The sequence below is a fragment of the Heterocephalus glaber genome, unplaced genomic scaffold, assembly GCF_053883595.1.
Source record: "Heterocephalus glaber isolate CG9 unplaced genomic scaffold, H.glaber_assembly_v1.0 deba00001479, whole genome shotgun sequence".
In the NCBI taxonomy this organism is placed as follows: domain Eukaryota; kingdom Metazoa; phylum Chordata; class Mammalia; order Rodentia; family Bathyergidae; genus Heterocephalus; species Heterocephalus glaber.
The window spans coordinates 18,755,856-18,771,584 of record NW_028258316.1 but is presented as its reverse complement, the minus strand read 5'-3'; the positions used below and the strand labels follow the sequence as shown (position 1 = coordinate 18,771,584).

Genomic DNA, 15,729 nt, shown 5'->3' with positions numbered 1-15,729 from the left:
CCGTTCACACTATTGCAGCTGCTTAGTTTAGAGCTCACTAGAGATGCAAAGTCAGTTGCTCCAGATCACAAGGCCTTTATGAAGCAGAGCAGCACATGTCTGGCTTGCTCCAGCCAGCCTGCACACTGCCTTCTCTCCATTCTGAAGGATGTTGGTCATAAGCTATTCCTGTGCAGTAGCCCTAATCAAATTCAATATATCAGAACCATATTTTTTGCCCTCTTTTCCTCCTGTTACGCCGTGATCCCTGGAAAAAGCTTTGGGTGGGAAGGGGATTATGTTTCATATTATGATTGACAGAAAATAATTGAGAAAGATTTCCTGTCTCAATTTCTCTTCCTCTTTGCCTCTGCCTGCCCCTTCTCACACCCACACACACATGCACACACTTACGCGCCCTTTCGTACGTCTCTACTTGTTAGAAGTCTCCAAGCAATTCAGGATTAATAGACTCTGTGAGCTCCATGACTGAGCAAACTTGTTACCCCACCAGTTCAGTTCCAAGACAAAATTCCTTCATGCCTGTTCTGGGCTTTCCAATCCAAATCAACAAGGCCCTGCCTTCTAACCATTCTTTCATAAGATGCTGCACTGTGGCTAAAGTCTCTGCTTATGATATTCTCAGACCTGAATTTTAACCTTCCCTTAAACACATTTGGATTTTAAAGTTTAAATATCTCCTTTTCTACCTATATTCATCTTTCCCATGCCTAACATAAATATGGAACCAGAACTATTCATTGATTCTGCTGAGTTCTGATCTGCCTATTCCTCAAGCTGAGCAATCCTCCATCTTCTGGGACATGCTGTGTAGACCACTGCTTCTCAAATAGAGGGTACAGACAAGTCATTAGGAACTCTAGTCAAAGTGTAGATTGTGATGCTGTGGATGAGAAATAGGGCTTGAGAGTCTGCATTTCTACCAAGTCTCTGGGTCACCTTTAGGCTGCTTGCTTTTGTGTGGATGGACAAAAGTTGCACACATGATGTATGCCAGGTGCTCTTCTAGCTACTTGCAAATGATTAGTTACACCTCGCAACACCCTTTAGAACAAGTATTCAACACACATTCAATGAGACGCTATATTCCAAGCCTCATGTTAGGCATTAGCAACAGAGCACTGATTTAGAGTCCTGGCTTTGGTACTCGAGGATCTTGAGTTCAGATTTCAGCTTCTCTTTTCCTCCTGATCATGGGTCAGTTACTGCACCTCTCTGTGAATCCATGCTTCTCTTGTTGAGTTGTGAGATGACTAAATGTGATTATATTCCTGAATTACTCAGTGCAGCACCTGAGTATTTGCTGAGGTTAGCACCGTTATAATGGTGTGCGCAGCGTGGTGGTGTCTTTCATGAGTGTTCTCGCTTTTAGAGCATCAGAGTTGAATAAGTGGCATTCTGAGGTGGTAATTAACCTGCCTCAGTGTCACAGGGTTCGAGAAGACAAAACAAGAATGGAACCAAGGTTTCTGAGCCTGAGTGAGGATTTCATTAGGATAAGCTCATGCAGAATGTTTGTAAAATTTTCAGCAAAAAGGCTGATCAAGCTGGAGTTCAGAATTCTTGAATTCTTTGAAATTACATAGGTAAGTTGCTTCCCCTCTTCAGGCATAGGAGTTTTCATCTGAAAAATGAAAAGGAATTGCACAAAGTGAGTTTTGAGGCTCCTTTCTTCCTGCTCTGATATCTAGTGATTCATGTCACAGGTTGTAACAATGCTCGGGGCAGTGGAAAAGCCAGTTGTTATTTGGGGCATCATCCCTTTACCCTTGATTAACTTGGCATTTTTGCACCAGGAAGCAGAGTGTCCAGCTTGCCTAACACTCTGGTTTTCCCCTTGCAGGTGGCATTGTCTTGAACCCATCTTTCTACGGCATTCCTGGGCATACTCACACCATGATCCATGAGATTGGGCACAGTCTGGGCCTCTACCACATCTTCCGAGGCATCTCAGAAATCCAGTCCTGCAGCGACCCCTGCATGGAAACAGAGCCTTCCTTTGAGACCGGAGATCTCTGCAATGACACCAACCCAGCCCCTAAACACAAGTTTTGCGGTGATCCAGGACCAGGGAATGACACCTGTGGCTTTCATAGCTTCTTTAACACTCCTTACAACAACTTCATGAGCTATGCAGGTAGGGCTCTACACTCTGCCTGGCATGGTCCAGTCCTGCATAGGACTGGATGTCAGACATGGGATCCAGTCCTGACTCGGGGTAACCTTGAACAAGCTGCTTACCTTTCCTAAGACTAAAAGAGTTCCTACCCTCAAGAAACATAAGGCTCCTTCCATGAGCACCTGAGGGCCACAAGGAAGATGTTGCATCTCAAAGCTCCTCAGACTCACTTCAGGTAGAAAACTGGGATCCAAAGCCAGAAAACTCAGGTAGAAGGTCTACTAATACCTAATACCTATGGGTCATCCCATCTCTGGGCCTCACTTTTCTCAAGAAAATAAAATCTTTGGATTTAACCTCCAAGGTCCTTGCTAGTTTTGCAGCTGTATTTTTCTAAGCTGTTGGATTGTTGAACCTTTTCTGTTTAATCCAGGTCTCCCTTATATAAATGTAAAACTCTCACACTCTTTTTTTACTGGTTTTTGCAAAGGAAAAAGATGCTTTGGGTTTTACAAATACAAGATCATTACACAAGATTAGGGGTTTTTCTTTCTAACAATATTTTATCGTAGCCCTTTTATAGACCACCAGTGGCAGTGTTAAGGACTCGTACTCCAGGTTCTAGGATGTCTTGTGCTTCCCTTTAGCACATGGTACATCAAGGTCACTTTGAGCCCTCTTAACACCTTTGGCAAATTAGAACAAGACACTCATTCCTCAGGGCACTCCCAGCTTTCACCACTGGCCCCATTAGTCAAGTGTACTTGTGAAATCCACACAGTTGCACATGGTAGGCCAGCACTGATCTATTATACTTAAGTTAGGCATCTCATTCTCCACTAGAACAAGAAAATTCTGTGAAAGGAGAGATGGTATCTAGTATAATCACTGTATCGTCAGACCTAATGCTGGGTCTGGTACTTAGTAAATGTTCTTTAGGTAGTAAGGAAGCAAGGAGAGAAAGGAAAGAGGGAAGGAGAAAAGAAGGGGGGAAATATGTGAATCCTTATAATAGGTATATATAAAATTGATTCTTATCAACAATAATACTTCCGGGCCAGGGATTTAGCTCAGTGGTTTCGCCGCCTGCTGCACAAGCACAAGGACCTGAGTTCAATGCCCAGGACCAAAAAAAAAAAAACACAATAATATTTCCATCCACATAATAATGTATTGTCCAGAAAAGATTTTAATATTCTCCAAATCATTTAATTCCCACAACAAATCAATGGGGTAGGAACTCTCCCCGTTTTACAGACAACAGTATGGAAGCTTACTGAGGTCATTTGCCTCAGGTCATATGTGGGGGAAATCGAACACTCTGGGTGGTTTTGCAAATTGTTTTCCACTAAGATAGGAGAGGGGTCCCATGAGAAAACTGTGAGCCTGGAGGTCTCCATTCCTCTTCACCAGTGGAGGCCCCCTTCCAACCATTTTGCATTTCTGTTAGCATTTACTAATTGCATTTGAAGAGATTTGGCTGCTGAATCCCAGAGGATTTGGTGGACCCCACTGTTTCTTCCTGCTTTCCCATTTGGGCTGATGACATCTGTGGGCCTGTCCAGATGTAAGATTCATACAATTTAAATCTGATATCTCTGGAAAAGTCTGTGACTCACCCCTGGTACCATAAAGAGTCTTTAGATGTGACTCTCTAAAATAGACCAGGGTGCTGGGTATTTCCTCAAAAGCAGATTCCCACTGAGCTCCTACTCCGGACTCTGCAGACACTGCATATCCGGTGCCCTGTCCCCTCACACAGCCATACTTACGTTCCATTTCTGTAGCACCTTTCCTTGGCCAGCTCAACACACATGGAAAATAAACAATAACATGAGTTTGGAAGTTTGCCGGCCTCTTAGGGGCCTGCAAACTGCCACTAGCTACCAGACCCCCATAAACTAAATCTCCTTTTTTGTTCCTTTTTGTACAGATCTAAAGGGTGATTGATTTACTGATGTTTTTTTAAAGGAACCCCTCAGCTCAGTGACCCATTAACAGCAGAACTAATTCACTGAGCTACGATAACAAACTTACACCCGCAAAAGCATATTCAAGGCGACTATGAGCTTTGAAATGTTTGTTTTCCTTAGGATCTCTGATAGATGAGGTGACAAAAGCAGCTGGAGGAAATTCAAAATGCAGAATGGGATTGGGTTCTCAGGGCTGAAGAGAGCAGTGCACAGGGCTCCCTCCTTTAAGAAGAAAGGGCAGAGAGATGACGGAGTCAACTTCTTCCAGTTGCATTTCCTTCTTGGGTGCTGTTTCCTTCAACCTGGTCACTAGCAGCCCTGTCCAACAGAGCTTTCTGCAAAGGTGACCCTAATTTATTGAGCACTTGAAATAAAACTAGTGCAACTGAGTACTTACTACTTTAATGAATTTAAACTGAAAAAGCCATGTGAGCTGGTGGCTACCATATTGGTTTTGTAGGCCTACAATAATCCTCGAGTACACCTGATACACTCGACACTACGTGTGTTGAATCCTCGAAGTAACCCAAATGGGGTTGGTAAGTGCTATTATTATCATACCCATTTTCCAGATGCAGGAAAAGTGGTTCAGGTAGCTTTAGTAGCTTATCCAGGGTCGCAAATATAAACCAAGGCAAAAGGTCAACTTAAATCCAAGTCTTTCTTACTGCACCATCTCTGTGCTTAGATAAAGCAGGCAACAGCAAGTGATAGGTCAAGCCCTGCTCAGCAGGAAGCACCAGAGGAGTTTGAGTGGCACTGTTAAATAAGCCCTTAGCTGACAAATGGGCAGCAACCCTGACTCCACTTCCTGAAGAAAATAGGGCAAACATAGATGGTGCTCAAAGAATCAAGGCCTCCTTCAAAATGCAAAATCAAAACAAAACAAAACAAAAAATCAGGCTTTCTCCAGCCTATAGGCTATGTTGCCCTTTTTCTGTGTGCCAGAGACTTTTAATATGCACACATGCTTTGACCCAGGAATCCTTCTCTAAGGAAAATATTTGAAGCAAATAAATCAATTAATGTGCTTAAAGATTTAGCTATAAGCATGCTCTTAACAATGTCCATTCCCCATGTATTTATTAGGCATTTACTATATGCCAGACAAAGAAGAAAAATGTTTTGTATGTGAAAAATTTTAGAAATAGCTTACAAGCCTGAAGATAATAAATCGCAAGACATCCATATGCTAGAACATCATGCAGCAGGTAAAGATGACGTAGAAGATGGCTGAGAGGCATGAACATAAGCAGAGTAACATAGTGACTCAGAGTATGATGTTTGGAGTGAGGAGCCAGAACTTGAATCTTCTATGTTCCAGTGTTTGATCCCAGGCAAATTACTTCTTCCTCAATTACTTCCTCAGTATCATGAAGGATAATTACATTTAAGATACAATCATTCAAATAAGGGACTTACAGCTGTCCTTGGTATCAGTTAGTGCTTGATAAATGATAATTAAGAGGATTATTTGACTACTGAAGATGAAAAAGATCATAGAGTCATATGTGTAATGTAAGACACACACACATATATATTAGATATTAATTATATTTTTTCCAGGTAAGGGATTTAGGGTAATATTCATTTCTTTGTAACATTTTGACATGCTCTAAATATTCTACAATAATAATAATAACATATAGCATAATTATTTATTAGGCTTACTAATATTATCATTGTTTTAAAACACAGAAAGATAGAGGCATTTATAATAGAAATAGTCATCCATGACGTAGATATGCTTTAGATGCCCTCCTCAGCGTTATGAGGCGGGTAACATCTTTGATCCTCACTTTCCAGTGGGTGAAAATGTGCTGTAAAGGTCAGTATTCTGCCCAAGGGAATGGAGACACCAATTCCATCCCCCAACTTCCCATATAACACAACCTTCCAGCTACTGGTAGAAATTTGTTCTTAAGAACAAGGCTCAGCTGACAAGCCCAAGGCTCTGTAGCAGCAGCATGTGACTTGTACACCCCTCCAGCCCCACTCCCCTGAGCTGAAGTCCCCAGAGTCCTTTCTCCCTAGGACAAGAGAGGGACAGAAGAGTGAGATGAACTGGCTGTTCCTACAAACTGAGATGCTGTGGCCACAAATACTAGGAGGGAGACATTTGGGGGCTTACTCGAGACATTAGCTAGCTGAGACAGAGCATTTGTGATACCCGGGAACCCTTTGGAAGCTCACCCAAGATTCAGATCACAGCTGAATCCGCACATGTTGTACCCGGGGACAGACAATTTCTGACTTCAGCTTTAAACTTCAGATGTGTTCCTGTTCCCCTATAAAGTTCTCTCACCTATCCATTTTCAATCTTTTTTTATTTGCAAACATGAAAATGGCTAACTTTTAAGTTAAAAAAAGAGAAATAGTCTTCTTCTTTAGAGAAAAAAATAAATCAGAAGTTTATAGAGAGGAAAAATCTTTGCTGTTTTTCAACCTCATATGTCTTGATAAATGTTTTATACGCCCCAGCTCACCAAATCTTCACAATCACTCTATGGATCGGAGTTGATTTAAATGTCTCCGGTATATACATGACGAAACTGAATCATAAATTACTTCGTTTTTAGTGATGCTGATTAGTATTTTACTCTATGACTGTGCCTTAAGTTACATAGTCCCCTGTTATTAAACAAATGTGTTGGCTCTAATAGTATAATAATAACTGATGCTTCAAGAAACATCCCAACACATATTTTCCCATGTTTATCTATGAGCATTTATCTACTGAATTCGTGAATGTGGTACTGCTAGCTCAAAGAAAATGTGAATGTGCATATTTTACTTTCTGAGTTTTTTCTGCTTCCAGTTTTCCAACTTTCACCCACACAACCACACAAGTGAACACACACACACACACACACACACACACCCCAAATATGAGACATGAGTATTTGCTAAGCGTTTATCACAGACATTGTTCTTGTACCCCACACTTCTTCATCTCAGCTGTGTTCTATGAACATTCTGGGTATTGTCATTGTCTCCTCTCCCAGATGGGCAAATTGAGGCATTTAGATCATAAATTACTTGGCCATTTGACACCAGATCCTGTGTGCACTTTTTTGCTTAGCCATCATGCCCTTCTCCTTCATCTAACCTATTCCTTGACTCTTCCAAGGTTTTCAGATGAAGTATACAGTTCATAGAAGCAAAGAAATAATTACCTGATGATCCAGCCATTGTCAGACTGAAGTGTTTGTACTTCAGGCAATGGAGAGCCATAGAATGTGTGTTATTCAGCGAGCTCCATAGTGCACCTTGGTTTGAAATGATCAACCCAATTAGCTACACTCTTGTATCATATTTGTTAAGGGACGTCAGGCTCCTTTGCTTTCTCCAAATGTGTTAAAGCCTTCCCCAGGGTACTGAAAACGAGACTGTCAACTTACTCGGAGGATCTAAGGCAGCTTCTGTGTATAAACTCCCTCATACTCCTGACCCTTTCCTCCAAGGTCATTTCCAACTGCCCAGCACCTGCTCAAACTTATTTTCTGTTTGTATGATAAGAAAAAGTGAGTTTATGCTGTAGGATTCCCTGTAGTGGGTTTATTTTAAGATCTGGTGAGCAACATGCTCCTCTGTCTGGGGCCCAGCTGCAGAAACCCTGACCAGGCAGACACCTCTGAGGAGTGGTGTTTTTGGAAATCAAGCCAAAACAATGCCTTGATCTGCTCCTGGGGCAGCTGAATAACACTGTTGGAGGAAAAGACAGGAAGCAAGCTTCTTCCTTGGGTACAGGTCTTGGGTCACTGCCTTCAGCTTACAGTGGAAGAAAGAGAGCAGGATTGAAGGCCATTAGATCTAAAGACACCTGAGAGATTGCACTGCAATCTCCCTCATACTCAGAATCAGTCTCAAGTCGCATTTATCAGCCACCTGCAGGAAACTGTATCCATGCAAGGTCTCATTCATGCTCAAAAAGAAGTGCTTATGTTGATTCGATGCACAGCCTTGGAGTTGGGACTGCCTAGGTTTAAATTACAGATTTATGCTTAGCTCTGAGATCTTGGACAAGTTGCTTGCCCTCTCTGATGGTGGTATCCTCCTGTGTACAGGGGAGAAAATAACAGTATGCACTCTAAAAATAATGTGTGTTCGGGGAGAGGCATAACATGTGCCAAGCATGGCATGCCGTGCCCATTGCATACTGAGCACGTACTAGGCACTTGTCCCAGTCACAAAACTGTGAGGGAGATCTGTTGCTTATTTTTGGATCCTGCATACTGAGCCTCTGCTGTCCCCAGTCTGCCTGACCCTGTCCTGTCCTGCAATCTCATCTAGGATGCCATGGCTATGTGGTTGTACAGCTCCCTCTCCTGCAACCCCACAACTTTCTTTCCTAGTCACAGCCATGTAATCTGATTGACCTCAAATATCTCCTTCTTGAGAAAGCCTTCTGGCTCACCCTCTTCCCGCCATGTGCCGTCTGGCCCCATTCGTTGGTGGTCGACATCACAGACTTTAGTGACCTTATAATAACCTGACTGATTCAGTGTACTGGCCTTGATGTCACAACTGGACCAGTAGCTCTCCAACAGCAGGAATATTTTAAGTTCCATCTTTCTCTATCCCTTGGCACAGAGCAGAGAATATGTGTTGGACACTCGTAAAACTTGTTTGAAAGACAACATCACTGCATCGGTGAAGAGTAAAATGAATGAATGTGAATGAATAAATGGATGAGTTAATGAATGGGAAGGAGTAAGCCAGGAAACTAGTGGGCACATAAAGGAAAGAATGACTGCATGGATTAAAAAATGAAAGAATGAGCAAGAGATAGTGAAGAAGGGGTGAAGAGGAAGGGAATTCTTGGATTTGGAGCCTCTGGAAAGCAGCTTGTCTTGCCCTTGTCCTTAACCATGACCTCTTGGCAGCTCTTTCACGTCTCAGGCATACTTTTCCAGTTCTGTCCACCCTCCCCTTCCTCCTTTTCCTCTCACCTGTCTCCAGGAGTGATGACTGCTCTAATTTGTTCACAGACCATTAACTCTTGAGCACTGGAGGAGGCCACCCTGAGTTGGCAGGAAAGATGGGGGTGCTGGCTCTCTGGCCGCCAGGAGACGTCATCCTTTTCTCGCATGCCTGCCTGTGCAGCTCAGTGCTTATCTCTCCCTCTGCCTGCTTGCAGATGACGACTGTACGGACTCCTTCACGCCCAATCAAGTCGCCAGAATGCACTGTTACTTGGACCTGGTCTACCAGAGCTGGCAGCCCTCCAGGAAGCCGGCGCCTGTCGCACTTGCCCCCCAGGTTGTGGGCCACACAGCGGACTCGGTGACGCTGGAGTGGTTCCCACCCATCGACGGTCACTTCTTTGAAAGGTGAGTGTGCCCTATGGAGTGCTGATCGCTCGCGCGTGCGCGCACACTCTCTCTCTCTTTCTCTCTCTCTCCTGCCAAAAAGACAGAAACTTGAAAGGGAAGCTGGCTTGGAGTGGACTTTGTTGTGTTTCTTGCTCTCCCTAAACTGGAACCACACCACTTAGCACGGTGACTTGTATTTATGGCAGGTTGTAATTTGGGGATCAGGGAATAAATCAATGATTGCTACTGGAAATCAATAAGTAATGATACATATTCTAGGTGACTAGATGTTTAGATTTGCTTTATTATTAGAAACTTGGAAACTTCTATTGCTAGAAATCTTGAGGCTGGAGATATTGGTTTTGTCTTTCTTAGCTCAGGGATTGAAAATGCCTCTGGTTAATGGGTAAAACCCTTCCTATTATATTCTGTGAAGCTCACATTACATATGAAAATACATTTTTGTGCACATGTACACATGTGTGCATTCATATATATGAATAATAAATAATCGTAATCTTTGCGCCCAGTGTTTATTTGCATAACTGAGGAGGGATTTTTCAGATACCCCAATTCTGTTCCCTTGTCTATTACAAATTAGCTGTATGATCTTAGACATGTCACGTCCCTTGTCTGAAGCGTGTGCTCCTCTCTTGAAAAGTGAGTCGGACAATGCCACTGTAGCCAGAAGGTGGAAACCTGACTAAAATGGTTTCTTGCGGTTCCCATCAACATGGAGAGTCCCTGACAAGCTCCATCTTTGAGGGAACCAGATTGAAAAGTTTAATGGACTTGGGTCAGTGGTAGAGAACTTGCCTGGCATGTGAAGCCCTGTGTGCCTACCGCAGAACTGCAAAAATAAAACTTTATGAAAACAGACGGCAATATTTACTTCTGTTTTGAAACTTTGCTTTAACTCAAAAAAATAAGTATCTAATCCTGTCCCACCCCTTCTTGTGATGTATAATATTGATGATGACAAAAATAAAAACCATGATCATAATTAATTAGTAGTTCTCCATTGGGATTCTGTGATTTGTCAAGTGCTCTCTGTGTGATGGTATCTGTACTGAATGCTTTATATACAGAGGCTCATTTCATATTCCCAGTAATCCAGTAAAAAAAAGGAATTATCTTTTTCATGTGCCAGATAAGAAGAGATTTGTTGCTGAGAGAGGCTGAGAGATTTGACCAGGAGCCCATGAAAAGTGGTAGGGGCTGGGATCCAACTCACATTTTGCAAGGTCTTGTCTATGACTCCCATATGCTTTCATTAAATTGTTCCAAAACTAGCGTTATGCAGGAGGTGTTACACTACCTCCCAAAACAACTGCAAAAAAGGTGTCAAATAGCTCATATTTCCAAGTGTATGTGTTTGTGTGTGCATAAAATTATATTAAGCAAAAACCTCCATAGAAAGCTCTCAAAAGATGACACACAGATAGCCAACAGTTATGTGGAAAAAAGAGCTCAACATCACCTATTATTGGGGAAGTGCAAATTAAAACTACCATGAGATACCATCTCTCACTGTGAGAATGGCTCTTGTCAAGAAGACAAAACATTCACAAATGTTGGGGAAGATGTGGGGAAAGGGGAAGCCTGGTGCACTGTTGATGGTGATGTAAATTAGAGCAACCATTATGGAAAATAATGTGTGAGTTTCTGGGGAAATTAAATATAGAACTGTCTTAGAATTCTGCAGATGGATCTAAAGGACCTGAAACCCGTATGCAGAAGAGACACCCTGATAGTTGATATATGAAAGCAGCCTAAGCATCCTTCACCAGATGACTGGATACAAAATGTGGTATATGTGCACCATAAAATATTATTCAGCCTTAAAAAGGGGAAAATCCTTTCAATTATAACAACATGGGTGAGTCTGGAGGATATTATGTTAACTGAAATAAAGCAGTTACAGAAAGACAAATATCACCTGACTTCACTTGTATGTGGAATTTTTTAAAGTCAAACTATGAATAGGGAGAATTATTGCTAGCAGAGGCTGGGGAGGAGGGTGGATGGCGAAAGGAAAGATGTTGATCAAAGGGTACAAACGTTCAGCTAGACAAGAGCAAGACATTTTAGGGATGTGTTGCACAGAACGGTGATCCAAGTCAGCAATAACACAATGTTTACTTATTGTGAAAAGGGTAGGTTTTAAATGGTTTCACCACACAAAACATGATAAATATGAGAAGTGATGAATTTGTTAATGTGCCTGATTCAATCCTTCAGCATTGTAAATGTACAGTGAAAAAATCACATTGCATATCATAAATACATAAAGTTATCATGTAAGTTAATTTTTTAATTTAAAAATGTATTCAATCATGGTACCACAGGAAATATGTGTCCTAATTTTTTACCTCACCATCAGCCTCTAAACCTACAGAGTTCCTTTGGCAGCAGGACGAGTGGGGAAGGAAATGCAGTTCCGAGGCTGCCTGTAGAAACTCTCTTTCCCCTGCCCCAGCCTCTGAGCTCACTTGGAGCTCAGAGCTGGGTTTGGGAAACCTCATGTGACACTTCAGAACAAGCTTTCCAGCAGCCGTAGATTTATTTATTTTTTCTGTGGCGATGAGAAGGATCAGACTTTTTGGTCAAGACTTGGCTTCCATTCCACTTAAAAATGGAAGTTTTGTAAATGAAGCTTCCTGTGTATGTATTCAATTTGTATTTCATAAAGCAGTTATTGTCCATTAAATAAATACCATCTGATTGTTGGAAACCTATTGGAAGGTTAATTGTTGAGTAATGAGATATGTCTCATTACATAGTGCCCTCAGTTTCAATCAATATGTTTTTAATAAGCTATAGTCAGTTGGTACTTGAGCCCCATACAATAGCTATTTTGTTCAGTCTAAAATTTCATAACGGAGTTATCATATGTTAAATTAAAACTGACATTTTTGAAACATGTCTAATTAGGGTTAACAGCTACGTAGATCATCATCTATAGCTAAAGGAAGTCGGTCCACAAGTTCAATAAATTCTGTGATGTACTGGAACTACATTTTATATATATATATCCCTCACCCATATGCATGGAATTTAGACTTGGTTTAGTTAGTACAAAATGTACAAGCTTTGATGTCAAGTAATTTGCTTCCCCTTCTCAGCTTCATTATTCCCAGTTGATGGGACCTTGGGCCTGCCTTCTCACTTCTCTGAACCTTTGAGTCTTCTTCCATAAAAGGTGCTAATAGTCCCCCCCGCATCACCTGCCTTTTGTGAGGAATTCAACAAACGAACTCTGTGGCATGGCAAGCACACATGCTGTACACTCCAGAAATATTAGCTTCCATCGCATGCAACGTTTTCCAGAGCTGTTTAGCTACTTGAAAAATTCCCTTTCCCTGCAAAACCTCTGGTGTTTTCCACATCATCCATCAATGTCAGTGTCTCGCCCCCGGCCATGCTCATGTCCTCCTGCTGTTCTCACATCTGTGGTCTAAGAGAATACAAGGGTTTTCCTTGAAAAAACATATTCAGATCCTCCAATAGCCTGTGTCCTCACACATGGGCAACTGAATAAATAATTCAAGGCCACCCCCAGTTTTTCTAACTCTTTTATTTTCATCTGTCTTGCAAACATGTGTTGACTAGATAGTTTCAGTTATTGGAACAATTGGTCATGGTGTATTGGATAGAGAACTGGGCTGGGAACCAAGAGACCTGGGTCTGAAATCTTTGACAATTCCTCCATCTTCTCAGCTTTTTCAGCCTTTGGTTTCTGGTCTATAAGCCAAAGGGGTTAGTCTAACTTTTTTTTTTTTTTTTTGGTACCGGGGATTGAACTCAGGTCCTTGTGCTTTCACAGCAGATGGCAGAACCACTGAGCTAAATCCCCAGCCCCTGTCTAACTTTTAAAAATGATTTAAATAATGATTTTCTCAAAGATGGTATATAACTAGTATCATTCTACTTTCAAAGGAGAGAAGTCAATTCATTTTATATAATGGGCACCTAAGAGAAGCACTGTCCAATGTGACTTTACCTGCAATGATTGCTCTGTTCTACATTTGTCCTGTCTAAGAGAGTGGCCACTATTCAGCTAGGAAGCACTCAAATACTACTACTGTTACTGAGCAGGAGAATTTTTAAATATATTTAAATATGAATAATTTCAAGTTGAATAGCTTCCTGTGATTGGTAGCTACCATATTGAAGAGCACAGATGTAGGGCTTTAAGCTTTGACTATTACAAAACCTAGGTAAGGAAGATGACCTGTCCCAGCTGTCACATCCTGTAGATAAATTATTGCAGTGTGTGTGTGTACATATAAGTATCCATTAAAATCAAATAAATACCAAAGGCAGGAAATACATACATTCCCTAGATATGTCCAGTATCCCAGATTATATCTTGGGAACCTGAGATGTGTTGAAAACTCAATAAAGTTCAGGTGACTTGTGTATCACCCAAAACAAAACTTCTAAAATAAATAAAAAAGAAAGACTCAATGACTATTAAGGTCATTATGGCTCCTGAGTCTGCTCCAGGATATTTGTAATCTTGTTGTCATCATAAAGCCAGTCGTGTGACTCAGAGCCGCTATGCATGGACTGTGGTCATTGTGAGGGAACTCTTCCCTCACTAGCAGTGCTGAAGAAGTATCTCTTTTCATCTCTAACTCCCTGGCTGCCCATATATCTGTACAAATATTATTACTGTTCATTCAAGAATATCTCAGATGTATTTATAATATGCAGAAATTTTAGAAAGCCAAAAAGAGTAAAAGTAGTGGCACGGGGTGGGGGAGATCAATCTATGATCGACCACTCAAAAATTACAGCCAATATTTTCTCACATAGCTTATTTTGATAGTATTGAGATGTGTTATAGATTCCACTTTAAAGGTTATTTTTTACTTAGCATTATACCTTGCACATCTTGCATGAAATTATACACTCTTTATAAATAATCTTATAACTGCTTATTATTCCACTGAACATATTAACTTTGGGATTTTTAATTTATTCTATTACTGAGGGTTAGTGTGTTTGCAAAATTTCTACCTATGTATGGTTTATTTACACCAATAGGGCTAAGAATGCAAAATATGTAATTTGAAAGTCAGCACTGGGTTAGCCATGACCATTAACAATATTTCTGAGTGACTGATATTCATTCATCTATTCATTCATCCATCTATCCAACCATCCATCCATCCACTCAACTACATATACTAACCATCCCTAGGAAATCAGTTATGTACTGTACCCCGGGAGAGAAAGAGAGCCTTAAGATACTGACCTTATCCTCAAGGATTTCACAGAGAAATAGAAAGAACTCATTTATATTTCCTCATAGAATATCCAAGGTATGGATGGGAAACATCAGCCAGGTTTAAAAAGCAAGGATGGAGGTATGAGGTAACATGGAACAACATAGAAGGTCACCAGAGCTGATCAGTGAAAACAAGGCTAGAATGCTGAGAATGGCTTATTAGGGCATTGGATGCTGCCGTGATTCAGGGTGATAAGGGTTGGAGTTACCAAAGGAGATAAGCAGAGGCGTGACCTATTCAGGTTGAGGTTTGGTGATGGTCTGCCAGGAGCTGTTTGTGGAGCACCAGAAGACTGATGCACTAAATGTGTCCTTTCTTACCATGTGAGCCCAGAGGCATGGCCTTTCCCTGTGAGAGGAAAGCTGCAAGACTTCATATTTGGCTCCCACTTTGAGATTTTTCTAGGAATGATCCGGGGTCTTGCATTTGACAAAAGCTGGATTGGGTTGGGACACTTCTTGACATCTTGACAGTCAAGATTCAGTTTCCAGTTCCTCTGTAAAGGTCACTCTGATTTGCAGTATTGGGGGTCTACAATAATCCAGGAGGAGTGGATTCATCCCACTGCCTTCTCCACGCCTGCCTCCTAAAAAGATGCCAAATTTAGAGAACAAGTAGGATCCCAGGGGCTGTTATGGCCAAAAGGAGATTGAATCCAGACACAGAAGACAGCAGAAGAAGCCACCATGGTATTCCACTCTGGGGCTAGTGCCATTGAGGGATTGGCTAGCCCCTCGGAAAGCTGCTAAAATGAATTAGATGGCAAAGTAAAGAAACTGCTTTTGACTGTTAAATTAAGGAGTGACTCATCCATCCCCAGAATGTCAAGGCTGGAAGGTTCTGCAGGCATCATCTAATACAGCCCGCTCATTTTCAAATGAGGGAGCCATGATTTCTTCATATTTAGTGCCTGTGACACAGGGTGGAGCCTGGCACAAAGTAGGTACAGTACACGATAAATATTGCTAACGGAGTCAGTGAGGTAAAAGGTTTTCTCAGAACCACACAGCAAATTCCAGTGGATC

At 41.5% G+C, this 15,729-nt stretch overlaps 1 protein-coding gene across 2 annotated transcripts in view; it reads left to right on the top strand.

The window, feature by feature from the left end:
- The window catches only part of Pappa (pappalysin 1), a 236,695-nt gene that overhangs the window by 62,027 nt on the left and 158,939 nt on the right, over positions 1 to 15,729 (top strand). For both annotated transcript variants that reach the window (XM_087183298.1, XM_021262175.2), the window contains 2 exons: positions 1,844 to 2,137; positions 9,233 to 9,425. In XM_087183298.1, coding sequence (XP_087039424.1) covers positions 1,844 to 2,137; positions 9,233 to 9,425 — 487 coding nt within the window. The remainder of the gene's footprint in view (positions 1 to 1,843; positions 2,138 to 9,232; positions 9,426 to 15,729) is intronic.